The 16685-nt window shown below is 33.2% G+C and overlaps 2 protein-coding genes across 3 annotated transcripts; one reads left to right on the forward strand and one right to left on the reverse strand.

Moving 5' to 3' along the window:
• The first annotated feature begins 1457 nt into the window (after window positions 1–1457).
• Window positions 1458–5141, forward strand: LOC145109489 (protease Do-like 1, chloroplastic). Of its 2 annotated transcripts, XM_079046661.1 has the most exons (9): window positions 1458–1916; window positions 2230–2352; window positions 2984–3155; window positions 3347–3384; window positions 3625–3823; window positions 3921–4073; window positions 4280–4414; window positions 4496–4589; window positions 4860–5141. In XM_079046661.1, the coding sequence occupies exons 1-8, from the start codon at window positions 1507–1509 to the stop codon at window positions 4571–4573; spliced, it is 1308 nt and encodes a 435-aa protein (XP_078902787.1). In that variant the 5' UTR covers window positions 1458–1506; the 3' UTR covers window positions 4574–4589; window positions 4860–5141. The 2 variants fall into 2 exon arrangements, with proteins under 2 accessions (XP_078902787.1, XP_078902786.1); XM_079046660.1 differs by lacking the exon at window positions 4860–5141 and having other exon boundaries at window positions 1459–1916; window positions 4496–4762.
• A 1051-nt stretch (window positions 5142–6192) lies between these two features.
• On the reverse strand, window positions 6193–9410 carry LOC145109490 (carbonic anhydrase 1-like). Its single transcript, XM_079046662.1, has 9 exons — window positions 9172–9410; window positions 8805–8866; window positions 8391–8534; window positions 8265–8313; window positions 7411–7527; window positions 7198–7251; window positions 6800–6885; window positions 6593–6698; window positions 6193–6502 (listed from the first exon to the last, which is right to left on the reverse strand). The coding sequence occupies exons 1-9, from the start codon at window positions 9364–9366 to the stop codon at window positions 6338–6340; spliced, it is 978 nt and encodes a 325-aa protein (XP_078902788.1). The 5' UTR covers window positions 9367–9410; the 3' UTR covers window positions 6193–6337.
• Window positions 9411–16685: the final 7275 nt, after the last annotated feature.

Genomic DNA, 16685 nt, shown 5'->3' on the forward strand with positions numbered 1-16685 from the left:
TTAGGTTCCTTAGACTACCCCATTGGGGTTATATGGGCGAGCCGATCACCATTTATGGATTAGAAAAAAATGAAAACAAAATTAATTTTGGTGACCTAGGCCGGAGACACAACCCTAGCTCACCAATGCTCGCCTCCTATTACCATTAACTAAACCCAACTAAACCCACGTGTCAACAGTATATGTAAAATAGCTTTTGTAATTAAATTTTAATTTTGTTAATAATTGTATTTTATTTTGATTAAAAAATTAAATAAAATATATCAAAATACATGATTAATTTTTCTCTACAAAATGATACCAATATTGATATAATAAATTTTATATTTTTTTAATATAAAATTAGATTGGGTTTGATTGCTGATGGGAGTAAAAATTTGAGTTTAATTGTATTATGGATGTGGAAGAAAGAGAAATTAGTTTTATAATAAATGATTGGGTTGGATTGGGTTGTGAATGAGGGTAGTCTTAGACTACTCTTCCACATACGTATTTTAATATATTTTGTTTATTTTTTAAATAAAAGTAGAATGAAATTAATTACAAAATAATGTTTAAAAAAGAATTATAAACAAATAAATAAAAGAAAAGAAAAGGGCAACTGATGTTTGGGGGAGCAAACCCGTGGGTTTTAGGTGAAATTTTAATTTCTTTTAATCCAAATGTGGCAACCGACCAAACGTTTGGTTTCAAATGGGGTAAGTTACAAACAACAAACAATAGACTAACTATTGTTAGCCAATTATCTATGTTAGATATATACCTAATTTTATATTATTACATATAGTACGTGTATTTGATACTACTATGCATTATTGAGTACATGTCATACATACTATACACACTATTACATGTTTGACACTACATACTCACTATTACATATAAAAAATGATATCTTACAATCATTACATTTTTATACATGCTGGAAACACTGTCCATACTATTAAGTTCCTCCGCACACACCCGCCAACTACCATCTTGCCAAACAAACAGTGTAGATGGTAAGATGCTCATCCATGGAGAATTTGCTTGACAACAAGGGAACTTGTTTTATTTTTAGATTTATTTTTAGAGTAATTTGTGTGTGATACAGAAAGAAAGCGGCTTAATTTGTATTTCAATTGAGCTGCTATTTGGTGTATGTTTGACAAAACCTTAAGTTGTAGGTAAAATATATAGCTTTTATATAACAACTGAAGAGTAAATTAAAAACCTCCGAACAATTAAAGAACCATACCTTCTTTATAACCATTAAAAGATTAAAATCATTCAACAATATATCAAAGGTTTTTTTCTTTGATCAAGAGTTTAGATAGTAACTTTTCATTAATGTTTTTATTTTATTTTTATTTTTATTTTTAGCTGTTAAATGACTAGTAGTTGTCTAGTTGAATAAATCTGAGACAATAAGAAAAGAAATTAAACTAATATTTGATTGAAATTGCCCAATATGCATAAAAACAAGTCATCAATCTATGCTTACGCAGCAGGAATCGCAGAACAGGAATGGCTGCATATTCATTCCTCTCCACATACTTCTCTTCTCCGACTCTCCCTCCCCGATTTCCTTCTGCGAATCGTCTCCCAAAAGCCACGCTTCCTCTTTCAAAAAGCTTCTCTCCTCGCAGTCTCCGTAGCACTTGTATCGTTGCCTCTCTTCGCCAAACTTCTCACAGTAACCACTCGTCGGCGCCGGAGTCCGCCAATTGTTCTACCCTCAACAAATTCCTAGATTCATTATTCGTGTTAATCACTTCTGCAGCACTTTCCGTCTCTATTTTTGTTACCGATGTCGATTCGGCTGCTGCCTTTGTTGTTACTCCCTCTCGGAAGTTACAGACCGACGAGCTAGCTACTGTTCGTCTTTTCCAGGATAATACGCCTTCCGTCGTCTACATCACTAACTTAGCTTCCAGGTACTTCTATTACAATAATTTAAGTAAACATCTGTTTTTGTGGCTGTCGTTGTGTTTGTTGAATCTGGAAATGAATTATGTGGTCCAAAGGCAGAATTCTGATGATCTAGTTGATTTCGATAGATAGTTCTCATCTGATGTTTTTTTTTTTTTTTTTTTTTTTAATTTTATCACGGATCATCGGATAAACATATAGAAATGATTGATAAAGGATATGATGCTAACGTCAGGCATTTTTTTATCTCATGAGCTCAATGGAGATACTAGACTTTTGTTAATTCATTCGTTTTCTGAGTGAAGTTATGTTGTCTAGGCAGGATGCATTTACTTTGGATGTATTGGAGGTGCCTCAGGGGTCTGGATCAGGCTTTGTTTGGGATAAAAAAGGTCACATTGTCACAAATTATCATGTTATTCGAGGTGCGTCCGATCTCAGGTTGGTCAAGTTTTGCCTCTTCTCTCATGTCATGGAATATGCAGAGTGAATATTGTTTTTTCATTTAAAACTTGCGACGAATATTGAGTTGAATGATTGGTTGTAAGTTTGATTTGACTAGTAGGCTTAATTAGAAGAGATGACAAGTTTCAGAAATGAAAACGAATAAAAGAACAACAGATAAGTGATTGATGCCTTCCCATAGTGACATATCCTGATGCTTTTGGTTGTTGATTACAAGTCCTTTAAGCGATGTACTATAAACCAAATCCGATGTAATAAGAATACTGAAATAATCCATGGTATATAAACACTCAAAATCATGGCAGCACCAAATGTAACCTGTAGTAGTAATAGGAGATATAGTTTGCTGATCTATCATGTCTGAGAGGATCTCTCGACCTTCTAAAAACCACATGGTTTAAGTTTAACCTAATAGAGTAGGTATATGTTTCCGATATTTTCAATGATCTTAGTATTTGTATTCCTTGTACACCTTGTAAAATGCATAAATCAGTTTGTCAGCTGTAGTTGCATTATCAACATCCATCATTAGGATATATTAGAAATGTCTGTGATACATTTCTTTTTCTTCTCTTTGCTGGCAACAAGTTGATTTATGTATAAACAGGGTAACTCTTGCTGATCAGACCACATATGATGCAAAAGTAGTTGGCTTTGACCAAGATAAGGATGTTGCAGTACTGCGTATCGATGCACCAAAAGATAAATTGAGACCAATTCCAGTTGGTGTGTCTGCTGACTTGCTTGTTGGACAAAAAGTGTTTGCTATAGGAAACCCTGTGAGTGTGCATACACACAAGCATATTATATTATTATATACTTCATACGTATATGTTCTGCTAAGTTGCTGCTTCAAATCAATATTTCATGCAGTAGCTCTCCTTGTTAATCCTTATTTGTCATCTTCAATTAAGTTTCTAGCATCACAGGGCTCTGATGACTAATAAGAAAGTTCATCTTTTTTTTGTAGTTTGGGCTTGATCACACACTAACAACTGGTGTCATCAGGTATGAAAAGTTTTGGTTGAAGTGCAAGGGTGACATTCTACATCTTAATCATACTCACAAACACAAATTGAAAGACAACTTTTATATTCTACACAATATTGTTTTGCATTGTATAGAATACAAGGACTATTTGTAGTTCATACTTTTCCTAATATGAGTTTGTGGACTACCAATATACATATTATGCATAGTAAAATACATGTAAAACATTTGGTAATGTATTGGTTTTCTTATTTGAAGTGGGCTAAGGAGAGAAATAAGCTCAGCTGCAACTGGGCGTCCAATCCAAGATGTTATCCAGACAGATGCTGCTATTAACCCTGGTAATAGTGGAGGCCCACTTCTTGATAGCTCAGGAAACCTTATTGGGATTAATACAGCTATATACTCTCCATCTGGTGCATCATCTGGTGTTGGATTTTCCATTCCAGTTGACACTGTAAGTTACATTACTCTACCCTCGTTTTCTCCTAAATTCTCATCTAGGGTTGTGGGGCCTCCTAAATAATTTTCTTTTTATTGAATCATATGTTTAGGTTGGTGGAATTGTTGACCAGTTGGTGCAATTTGGGAAAGTTACAAGACCTATTTTAGGAATTAAGTTTGCACCTGATCAGTCTGTGGAACAACTTGGAGTCAGTGGAGTACTTGTCTTAGATGCCCCTCCAAATGGTCCAGCTGGAAAAGCGGTAATTCCACTTTCTATACAACTTTACCTTTTAACTCTTATCATGTTTAATGGATTGCCACATCATCATCACACTTTCTATATGACTTTACCTTTTTAACCCCCGCAACCCTTTAAACTTTAATACAGTTCAACGGACTGTCATGTCAGCATTGTAATTTTTATCTTTTATTTATTTTACATACACCAATTAACCTGGACCTACAGGGTCTTCTATCAACGAAACGTGACACGTATGGAAGGCTCATATTGGGTGACATTATCACATCTGTAAATGGAAAAAAAGTCTCTAATGGAAGTGATTTATACAGAATTCTTGACCAATGTAAAGTTGGTGAAACAGTAAGTTCTTTGTTAACTATTGAAGTTATTATTTCAAACATTCAGCTTGTTTCGATCTTCAAGTTGTTTTGTGATGATCAGGTGTCTGTTGAGGTGCTTCGTGGTGACCATGTAGAGAAGATCCCTGTGATACTTGAGCCCAAAGCCGATGAATCATGATTCCTCAAAATGTGAGGTCAGGTTGTGAATTTGTATTTACTATTTATTATGAGAAATATCTCACACTGTATTATTTGACGTATTGTTTCCTAATAGTGGGTCATGTAAATAGTCTACAACCACAATCATGTATTAACTTGAAACTATATATAGTTGTAATCCTTTCAGAATGCCATTATAGTTACTTTACTCTTGTCATGTCCATGAATATGTAGCTACCAAATATTTCTATATCTATCATCTTTTATTTAGAATTATGATTTATGAATGAAGCTACATGGTTCAGGTTTATTCATACAAAATGGACATCTACCTATCATTGAGGAAATTCAGACTTACATCAGCCAGATTGCATTGGGCATAATTTCCTAAACCCTCTATAGGTTGTTTGACCTAATATCAGTTTGGTATTTCATATTGTATTTTCCTCCGATGTTTTATGTAATGTTTAACTGCAACAAACCCCAACTATAGTGACATTTAGGAACATGAAAAACTGCTATGAACTGACTTTTCAAAATAGAATCAAAAGTCAAAACAAGAAACGATACCCAAAAGCTTCACTGAATTGATTACACCCAAAATGAACAATAGAAAACCCTGAGGATTTTGCTAGAGATTCGAGAGCCTAGCCTCTCCCAAGGTACAAGACCTGATTTCACCATCTCCCACTACTAGCGAAATACCGCTCTAACAGAAATAAAACCTAAATTGCCTAAATTACCCTTCTACTATCGGATGCCATTATCATTTTATTGAATTTCCATAACTGCCCTTACTAGAATATCTGAGGTGTGTCACAAACTTATGGAAAAACATGCAAACTTCAAATATTTTTAACTTTTGAAGGAGTTTCAGAGCCCAAGATATCAAAGCCTAAATTCCATTGTTTAAGGCTCAAATTTTGATTCTCCCCAAATTTATTGTTTTTAATAAAAAATATATCTAAGGGTTAATATCAATAAAAGACCTTATATTTTGGGTTTTTCCGGATTAAACCTCAATTTTTTTTTCCTAACAAAGACCTTGCATTTTTCTATTTTTTTTCCGAATTTGGCCCTTTTAGTAGGTATACCGATAATCTTCCGGTTTTAGACAATTTTTTTCCGAAAAAACCCTCCACTTTTTTTTTCAAAAACTCTTAAATTTTTTTTTCCGAAAAAGCACTCACATTTGACAATTTTGGAAAAACAAATTGATGGATTTTTTCGGAGAAAAAGTAAAAATCTGAGGGGGTTTTCGGAAAAAAAGATTGAGGGTTTTTCTGGAAATAAATGTATAAAACCCGACGATTATTAGTAAACCTACTAAAATGGCCAAATCGGAATAAATGGAAAAATGTAAGGTCCTTTTTAATAAAAAGTTAAAGTTGAGGTTTAATTCGGAAAAAAAATCCAAAATATAAGGTCTTTTATGTATGATATTAAACCTTTATTTAATTTGTAATGTAAATAGCATGAAATCCGATATTTCCACATGCTATCTTAGGTAGGAGATTTTAGTTAGTTAGGCATAATTTCTAAATTTTGGTTAAACTCGCCTGAATTAGCAGTGTCCTATTATGCATAGAAAAATCATTCCGAAATATAATATAAGAAATGATAGATTAAGCATATGCATACATATCAAAGACTTGATTTATTATATCAGAAGAGGTTCAAACACCAGAATTATTACAAGTAGAGATGGTAGGTGAAATTCAAGTGGAACAAAAGAGTGAAGGGTAAAGATGGAATTATATAAAATACAAGTGTGAATCATCAATCAAGCACAAGTAGTAGGAGAAAGTCCAAAATCAAGTCCCCACAGCTCAAATGCCCCATTAACAAAGTCATAGTGTCCACCCTTAAGTGCCAGTGTTTTATTCACTAGTCCATCTCTTACAAACGGGTAAGTCAACAGGTTTGCTAGAGACAAATTGACTGCCTCCTGAAAAGTCAACACATGATTATTAGTTCTTAAAACACACACAAAACAAAAGAGAAATGTTAACCTCATTGAAGATTAATTACTATTTACCTTTTCACAGGTTACACATTGATCATCAAGAGATGAACTGGTATGCTCTGCTTTCACCTTTGACTTTGCAGGGAGAGCAACTTTGACCCAGTCCTCGATGAAATCACTGCCATATCAATGCGAAGGAATTGAAGATAAAACAAGGGCAAAACAGTAATTTTCACCAGGTCCTAACTTTTTACATATAGAAAGGTCAATAAAACTTACGTAACGTGAGGTCCTTCATCTGGAAAGGTCATTAGACCCTTGATCCCACCACAACGGCTATGTCCAATTACAACTATTTGCTCAACCTGCATGATCATATCATTCAATTCAATAACTTTTAAACATGTGTCTCATGCACGAATTAGGTAGTGTTTTTTTCCCATTAACTTTTGTTTGGATAAATGATGTTTAAAAATAATATTTGAGAAAAAGGTTAGGACTATGTTTATCAAAATATTTATCATCATTAGGAATAGTCAAAATATGTTTGGCTGACCTGTCAACCCTTTCTTATCTAGTTAATATATTAATAAGTTAGGAGGTGATAAATTTTTTAGTGTTACCATTTGACCCATTATTAATAACTACAGTCCGACCCGACCCATTTTCGAAATTACCTTGAGATGAAGAACTGCATACTCAACAGCAGCTCCTACTCCAGCATATTTAACCTGTTTTTGCAAGTAATCAAGAAAACCAATAATTAAGTTGCGATTCTTTAGATGATTATTATTATTATTATTATTATTATTATTATTATTATTATTATGACTTATGATGATGATGATGATGATGATGATGATGATAAATAATTAAAACTGTGATTGAACCTTGTCAAATGGAGGAACCATGTTGGCTACATTACGGACAACAAATGCCTCGCCAGGCTGGAAATCCAACACGTGTGATGGGCAAACCCGGGAGTCTGAGCATGCAAACACCATAAACTGCATATATATATATATATATATATATATATATATATATATATATATATATATATATATATATATATATATATATATATATATCATTGGTACATGTTAAATGTTAATAGCATCCTACTTTCATTTCTTCCTGTTATAGCATTCTACTTTTAAAAAATTACAAAATGATTGGATGGGATTTTAAAGCCTATATAAGGAAAAAAAAAGAGTGAAAGTAGATTTTCTAAAGTACAATGTCTTCATAAGAAAAAGAGTAAATTACATTTTTGGTCCCTGAGTATAGCTAAAATTTTCAATTTTGGTCCCAAAAAGTTTTCTCTTGCAATTTGGGTCCTTATTTAAGGTTTTGAACGCTTTTGGTCCCTGTCCCAAAATGACTATTTTTGAGATCAATATTGCAAAAATCAACTATATACTCAATGACCAAAAAGTAGTCATTTTAGTTGGAACATGGACCAAAGACGTTACAAGAGCCTTAAATAAGGACCAAAATTGCAAAAGGAAAGTTTTGGGGCCAATTGCAAAAAAATAGCTATACTCTTAGGCGATGTTTGGCCAACTGAAAAGCTAGTCTAAGTAGCTTTTTAAAAAGCTATGTTTTGGTTTGCCAAACATGACAACCTTAAAAAGCTCGAAAAATAAGGTAGATGTGGCGTGCCGAACAAAGTTTTACTCTAAGAAAAAGTTTGAAAGTACAGTGCCATTTCACTGATTTTTCTTTAAAATGAGTAGTATACCTTTGGGCTCTGGCCTTTTGAAAGTTCATCATACAAAGCTGGATTAGTTCTGCATATAACTCCACCACACGAGCATTTAGTAAAACAAAATCTTTATAAAAAAAATATTTATCATAAAAAACTTACATATATTTTTCGGTCTTGAATTTGGCAAATCCAGTTTTGATCCTCTCAACAGGGTCAAATGCTGGTTTGGAGTTTGGTGTTTGAAGCTCAGCTGTGATTGCATCAATTTTTGCTGCAGCCACAGGTGCCAACTCTCCCTTCTCACTGCAAAACCATCATTAAATTATTTATAATATTCAGAATTTATTTAATCAAATAATAAAAAGGTTGTGGGACGTTGGGAAAGTGTTACCTTTTAAGTGAAATTGGGAATTATTTAGCCTTTTAGACTTAAAAGAACATGTGGTTTTGACAATTTATAATTTTAACTTTAAAAAACTCAATATTTATTGGTTTATTATGTAAATCTATATCTATATCGAAATAAAGGACTCGTTACTCGTTCCTACATAAAATCTATTAATATATCTTTACCTTAGAAGTTTTTTAAGTGCAGCAATGGCCTCCTCATACGATTCGTTTCCCATGTCTCCTCTCTGCAAATATATCACATTTCAGAATTTCATTCTATATATATCATCATGCATCTTTCAAACAAAAAAAATCGTCATTTATTTATTAACGAGATTTCATCAGTTTCGACATTGTCTTTATGGCTGTTTTCATTAAGACATTAATGATAAAACCCCACGTCTCATGTGTGCTAGCTTTTTCATGTCTCATTAAAATAAATCGTTTGGCTACAGCTAACTCCCATAAATGTAGCAAAATAGAAAATGCTAAAAAATAATAGTATAAAATGATAAACTTAAAAGTAGTTAAATAAAAATTATATATATACCCAAGTGGGGGTGATGATCGGAGTTGGGGCAGCAAAAACGGGCTGATTACGGATGAGGCTTGGAGTAGGAGGAGGAGGTGTGGAGGATGATGAGGTGTTGCTCAGCCTTGCAATACAAGTGGAAACGGTGGTGGAGGGTTTCTTGAGAGATGGAGTGTTGAAATTGGGTGTAAATGCAGCGGCTGTTGCAGACATTGATCACCACAACGGCGGAAGAGGTTGATGTGATCAGTCGTCGGAGTTTTCATTGGGGTTTTATACTAATTCCATATCTCCGGTTTTTGCATGGATAATATGAGGGATCAGGTTTGGACGTACCACAAAACTCCACGTGTCACCCCTCCATGCATATTTTTTTATTTTTGTATATATATACCCAACCACATCGTTTGTTCGTTAAATAATATTGAATGGGTGTTTAATTAATATGCATTTTCAGAATAATTATCTCAAAGATAAAGAATAAAATAAGGGTAATCATTAGAATGATTAAAAAAAGGACATATGTCATCAAATGATCATTTTTCTTACTTATTTAACATAATAATCCATTTTACTAAGTGGGACATTGCGAAATGTCTGAAATGACATTATACTTTTAAAAAATGATCTCATCTCACAAACAAAAGTCGCCTTTTTTTCTTCTTGTAAAAAAAGAGACTTCGTGGTGGATGTTTATAAAGCAAAATTTTGTGAAGCAAAAACAGTTTGCAAAATGAATGGTATATTTAAAATATGGTTATTTTCTAACATGACATCCATTTTCGGTATTTTTATGATTAATCCATAAAATAAGAAAGTTGATTCGTGCTCAATAGTACAATATGCAAAAAATAAAAAATAATAATAATAAAATAAAAAAAAAACAAAACAAAACAAAAAAAATGTCATTGTTTTATCTGACAAAAAATTATTGTATGTGAATTAAGCTCCCATAAAATAATTTATTAAAGATAATTATAGTAATTTTTCATTTTTCATAATTCAGTTTTATTGAAACATGTTACTTGTTTCTTCAAATGCAATTACTTTGATATCAATAAAATCATATTGGATTTGCAAACATGTACATTCTTAAAATAATTTAAAAGCATTTGATTTAATTTCTCTAAATTATTTTGAAAATATTATCTACGCTCTTGTGTCCCGCCATTAATTTCTAAATGAAAACCCAAATAAGGTTTAATTAAATCCGTTTAACTTGTTTAAAGAAGCTAATTAGGATTATACACAAAATAATAATAATAAATAAATAAACAATCAGTTTTATATCATGGGGTCCACGACGATCGATGCAGTCATATTATGACAAATCAAGATTCTAGTACGATTATAAGCATAATACGTAAAAATTCAACAACGTTTTAGTTAATTTGTCATGATGTATCGATCAATACGTATCATAGTTTGTATATAATATTATAAATGTTCATTAAATATAGTTGGGAATGGAATGAGTGATAACAAAGGGGGATAAGGTGTTATCTATAGCATATGGTGGAAGGCGATGGTGATGGTGGTGTGGTGCTATCTAATTGGATTTTCCTGTGTTTCTATTCCAAAATCTATGGATCACCTTCATTTCTAGCATTATCTTTTTAGGATAACTTGAAATAAATAGATAAATAATTAAATATACATTGAACTATATGATTTTTCAATTGAACTAAAGAACTAAGATCGATTTTTTTTTTTAATTACAATTTCAACAATTGAAGTTGGAATTTTAACAACTGAAGTTGGAATTTTAATTGCGTAACAACTTACATAAACTAGCGTAGTTGGTATGTCGAAGCATGTGTTGCAACGTCTGATATCCATCATTGATTGTTTCGTTCTTTTCAGCTACCACAGTCACGCCTGTCACTGCCACTATCTTCATAACAATTAACACCGTCTCCATGACTGTCTAATTTTCCAATGACAATACTATTGGAGATAGTAGCATTGGAGGCGGTGGTGATCGTTATAGAGATAGTGGTGGTGGTTGGTAAATCCTTGATAGCAACACTGACAAGAATACCCATGAATTCCCACATCATTACACATTGAGTTGGTGTTTCATGATTTGCCTCTCATATGATGATTCCTTGAAACATATGCAAAAAATATCAACTACAATACATAAATTTAAAGAGCTATGATCCTCGTGGCAAAACGTAGTGTATCAAAGTGTACTTTTGTACTTTTGTACGGTAAAATATATTTCTCATGTCAAATGGAAAGTTTCAAGAGTAAAAAAACATTTCAAAGAAAAAAGTGGTACAATCGATAATGTATTTAAAAAAATGTAGTTATTGTATCAAAAATCTTACATCAAAGTTGTACCCAAAGTGCATCTACATATTTTGGTATAGATCGGATGCAAGTTCATGGGGTAATGTGTTAACATGCATTGAAAAAGCCCTTATAACGTGTGTTGTGTGCCGTTTGTAATTGTAACATGTCGACATTCTTTTGACATGCTTACAAAATTTCTTCTGTTCGTTTCATTATTTTATTTTTTATGTTATCATTATATACTAATAGAGACAAGATTGATGTTTCTATTTTAAATTAAATAATTTTAACATATGCTAGTGGGTTAGAAATATGAAGACACTGGGCCATACGGTATAAATTTTGATGCATGAATATAGAGGTTTGCAAAAATCTCGAAACGCATGATTATTTAACATCCCTGCTAGGGTAGTTTGTAAAAATATACTTAAGAAACATCTCAGAAACTAAGTTTAGTTATTTTTTTAAGTTGTGGAAAGTTTACGGTGTCAAAGTCAACAAAACATCTCAAAAAGTTGTAAAAGAGTGTGGTAATATTTAGGGAAATCTAAAAGTCCTAAAATTTTAGGTCAATTTATGAAAAAGTTCCAAACCAAAATTTGTTTACAGAAAAGCACAGAATACCGGTTAAAACTTCGAAAAAATCATTTTCGGCTGGTTTCGCAGATTTAGCCGGTATTCTGTCATTTTTCGCTAGTTTGCTCAAAATTTTGGGACTTTTCCAAAAATTACTTGATAACCAAAATATTGAGAATTTTCTGAAAATTATCATGGAATTAATGGATATTATTATTAACAAATCATTTATAAACATAAAAAATATTTTTATTTTAAAAAAGGAAATACATTTGTTGCTAATTTCTAGAAATAAATTGGTCGTCTAAGTACTCATCTATTGCTTGCTGACCACTCAAACTCTCTACGTTCCTCTCATGCATTGTTGTGGATATGATGGTGAGATGTACTCAGTTAGTGTTCCTTTAATGTTGGTGTTCATCTTATGTTGTTTAACCTAACTACCACTCAACATCCATACCTCACATGTTAACAACCATCAGCTAACAAACATCTATCAAATGTGAGAAGTGATCCATGAATGATAGTTTATATGGAAACAAGTGAAGGGTGATAATCTATTTAATTTGTCATTCAAAGTTTCATTTTCACCCTTGATAGATGTGTGTAATTTGATGGTTGTTACCGGGTAATGTATGGAGGTTAGGTGGTAATTAGGTTAAAGAACATAATAAAATATCTATATGTTCAAGAATCGTTGTGTAATGATATTTTCTAATAACATGTGATCATATAGCGTCATGCCTAATAGCAAGTAGACACTTATTGATTGTGTATTAATAAATATTATCAAATCTTGTATTGGTCACGCCTAATAAGTTACTTCTTACTATGACACCCACAACGATACATATGAGGAACATAATGACTTTGAAGTGGTCAACAAACAATAGAGAAGTACATAGTCGACCATTCTATTCCTAGAAATTAGCTAAAAATGTATTTCCTTTGTTTATAATAAAAAAAATTATATGTTTATAAATGATTTATTAGTAATAATATCCATTAATTCCATAGTAATTTTCAGAAAAGTCTCAATATTTTGGTTATCGTGTAATTTTCAAAAAATCTTAATATTTTGAGCAAACTAACGAAAAATGACAGAATACCAGCTAAATCTTTGAAACCGGGCAAAAATGGTTTTTTCGAAGTTTTAGCCGGTATTCTGTGCTTTTCTGTAAACAAAAATTAGTTTGAGACTTTTTCATAAATTAGACTAAAATTATAGGACTTTTCTGGAGATTTCCCTAATATTTATCATAACAATGATCAAGTGATATACAAATTAGTCTTCTAAAATGTATCCGCTACTTCTTCTAAGACTCTAAAACCTTTAATCTGAGTACACATCAAATTCAAGTAGGCATTAAATTATCTAGTGAGCATATCCAATGTTAATTTATTAAGAGTAAGAAGACAATAATTTATCTTATTCGAATTAATCCTCTAAAAAATTATTTAAACAACTCAAAACATGTTTGAACTTTTAATAACCTAAATCAGAATATGTTACTATATGACCCAAGTATCAAACGTTCTCATAGGCTAAACATTAGTTTGCAAAATATCTAAACTAGCTCAACATAACAAAAAGGGTAAGCAATGAATAATTCATTAAAATGGTATGCAATGCATGTTTCTATTCCCAACCCTTTTGTCAAACTCAACATCCAACTCACAAGGTAAATGGTGTATGACTCATGGGTAGTGTCGTATTGGAACTGACCCTAAGTAGTCTTCTTCTTAATATTAGGCACTCATAAGCCACCCTAAGCCACACAAGGGGTAGCTAGCCCACATGTGTACCCGTTGTGGAGAATATCTCAAACCCGATTGCTTAGGAATACCTCATACCCGATTATGTGGAATTCCTCGTGTGAGTTGGTTACCTGAATCTCTTAGTCACCATCATCCTAGCATGAATGCATGGATGCAACAAGTAGGGTGTTTAAATTATTTTTTTCAAAATAAAGCATTTAGCTTTATGTTAAAAAAAGCGTTTCATAAAATATGATTTCATGAAACCACACATAATCCACATTGCAAGTAAGTTTACATATAATATCATATGAAGAAAACCAAGGAAATAAAATAATGTAGGGATGTGTACTCATGGTAAACTCACCTCAAGACCTTAGCAATGAAACGACACCATCTTCAAGTGAAAGCCCTTCAAACACCACCTATAGTTAACAACTAAATGTTACTAAATGACCAAATACCCTTAAAAGGGTTCCTAACTTCTATGCTTTAATACGATGAAATTATATCTTTAATAGGTTTCAAAAAGGTTCAAAACATTCGACTGAAAAACGATGATTTTTGGAAAAAGTTTCACTGTAATGGCAGATGACATTACCGTATTAGTGGAGGGTTTACTATAATCCTATCGTGCCATTATGGTGGAACTTGTTGTATCATGTTGGTAGAGTTCCAACTCTTTCTCCTATCCATTCTATGCATCTTATGTATCTTATAAATCAATTTGTCCTAACTTTTGTGAGCTTTTAACATGCATATATTAAATTTTGAACCTTATAAACCTCCTCACTTAACTTATTAAGTCCATTAAAACCAGTCCAAAGTCCTTAAGTGTAACGCCAAGTTTCGGGTATGTTCCTTTTTAAGAAAATTTAATAAATTGAAGTTAAATTTCTGGTGGCCACGACATGGCCAAAGCAAGAGTTTTCGTGGCCCTTAAGTTGGCGCCACAGTGTGTCATATATCGCCATGACGTGGCCGCTATTTAATGACAAACCCTAATCTGGGGTTTGAGCCCCTATTTAAGGAATGGGATGGCTATGGTTGCCCACCCTCAGCCTTAGTCAGTCTCCCCCAGCCTACAATAGGAATCCCTAGCCTCCATTGCTAATCTTTGAGTTATTGTGTGTCTTGGTGGTATTTTGAAGAAGAAGAAGAAGGCATCTTTGAGCTTGGTTCCAACAACCAAATCGTCTACCTTGAGCATGTTTCTGGACCATTATAAGTCCCCAAGATCCAACCTTTATGTTATTTACCTTTAGGTCTAGCCCTTTTTTCCCTAAATCTTCTTGGTGTGAGACTTTGGATGGTTGAATCTCATAGAGTTAGCAACTTTATGGATCTATGTGATCATTCTAGTGTTATATGTTCCAGATATGAGGATCTATGCAGTTTTTGGTTCCATGCTCAAATTTAAGCCTTTATTGTCATGTTTTTGACCTAAAATGGAAGGGACATGCATTGGACATAAGGAGGACCAGATATGAGTTTTGGAGCTCTTGAAGTTGTGGGAAAATGACTTAATGGTTAAGCTGTCCAGACCAGTCCCCACAGCGTGACCTTAGGTTGCCACGCCGTGGCGACTTGGTAAAGACCCGTCTGCTTTGTCATTTAGCAACCACGGCGTGGCGACCTATTGGAGTAACTTTTGACTTTTGACTTTGACCGTTAACCATTGACTTTGACCAAGTTTGACTTTAGGTCATTTGGGATATTTTGAGTAGTAGATTGACGCTTGTCCCTGGGTGTTGTATAGGTGACCTGTAGAGCCGGTAGTTGGAGCAGCATTCAATTCTGCTATCTTTCTGACATTGAGGTGAGTTTTCTTCACTGTACTTATGTGTCGAAGGCACCAATGTCGGCCCACTGGATTATGTATCCTAGTATATTTGATGATGTTATACGGGTTATATGATAGACTGGTAGATCTATATAATTACCTGTCTTTTACTGGTTATGTGTTAGACTGGTAGATTTGTATGATTACTTCTACTTGTTGGTTATTGATTGTTATTGTATATGTCGACATGGTATGGTTTGCTGGGTTGAGGCGATTCTGCTTTGTGCTGGAGACCAAGATATATGGGGTGGTCCGGATAGATTATAGGCCCTACGAAGCGATCCAGTCAGGTCGAAGGCCCGGAGAGCGGTCCAAATAGGATGTAGGCCCTGCAAGGTGGTCCACTCATGCTGAAGGCTTATATATGCATGTTGTTATTTTTTTATTTGTGTGTGTTACTTTAGGGGAACTCACTAAGCTTTGACTTACAGTTTGAACTTGTGGTTTCAGGTACTTCAGAGGACAAGGGAAAGGCGAAGGCTTGATTGTGTACATCATCCTGAATTTTATGAAATTATCATTTTGGGATACTCTGATTCATGTTTATGACTTTTGGAAACTATGTTTTGTAAACACTTATGGTTTTAAATTGGTTTCAAAAATGAAAAATTTTACCTTGGTTTTTGGGATGTTACATTAAGTCACACACAACTCCATCTAGGAGGTTATGAATATTTTTTTGCAAACATGTCCATGTGTGACCCAAATAATTAACTACATTTCATCGAATGATTATATAGACTATTTAAAATACATATTTGACACTAATAATCCATTCCAAGCGAGTGTAGGTTTTCCATTGCAGTTATGGAATTACTAATTCTATTCCATACAACAACAAGTGACCCCAAGAATCTCATTGGCATGTGATAGTGGGAGGTTGATGTCGACAGTCGTGCCTCCAAATGGGTAAATCGAACGTGTCACATTAATGACGTTCGACATGTGCAACCGAAAACATTTTATTTTTACTAAAAAAATGGCAAAAACTTCATGCTCAAATTGAGGGTGTTACACAATAACGTATTATTATTGTATTCTAAGCATGCCATTATCT

The sequence above is a fragment of the Lactuca virosa genome, chromosome 4, assembly GCF_052849685.1.
Source record: "Lactuca virosa cultivar CGN04683 chromosome 4, Lactuca_virosa_CGN04683_v6, whole genome shotgun sequence".
Lineage (NCBI taxonomy): Eukaryota > Viridiplantae > Streptophyta > Magnoliopsida > Asterales > Asteraceae > Lactuca > Lactuca virosa.

Bases quoted from the DNA above. Each gene is read 5' to 3' on its own strand.
- LOC145109489 (XM_079046661.1), top strand. From the start codon at position 1,507: ATGGCTGCATATTCATTCCTCTCCACATACTTCTCTTCTCCGACTCTC. The intron at 1,917-2,229 runs GTACTTCTATTA...TATGTTGTCTAG, and splicing joins ATCACTAACTTAGCTTCCAG to GCAGGATGCATTTACTTTGG. The intron at 3,385-3,624 runs GTATGAAAAGTT...TCTTATTTGAAG, and splicing joins CTAACAACTGGTGTCATCAG to TGGGCTAAGGAGAGAAATAA.
- LOC145109490 (XM_079046662.1), bottom strand. From the start codon at position 9,366: ATGTCTGCAACAGCCGCTGCATTTACACCCAATTTCAACACTCCATCT. The intron at 8,314-8,390 runs GTAAGTTTTTTA...AGTTATATGCAG, and splicing joins TTCAAGACCGAAAAATATAT to AACTAATCCAGCTTTGTATG. The intron at 6,886-7,197 runs GTAATTTCGAAA...ATGATCATGCAG, and splicing joins ATGCAGTTCTTCATCTCAAG to GTTGAGCAAATAGTTGTAAT.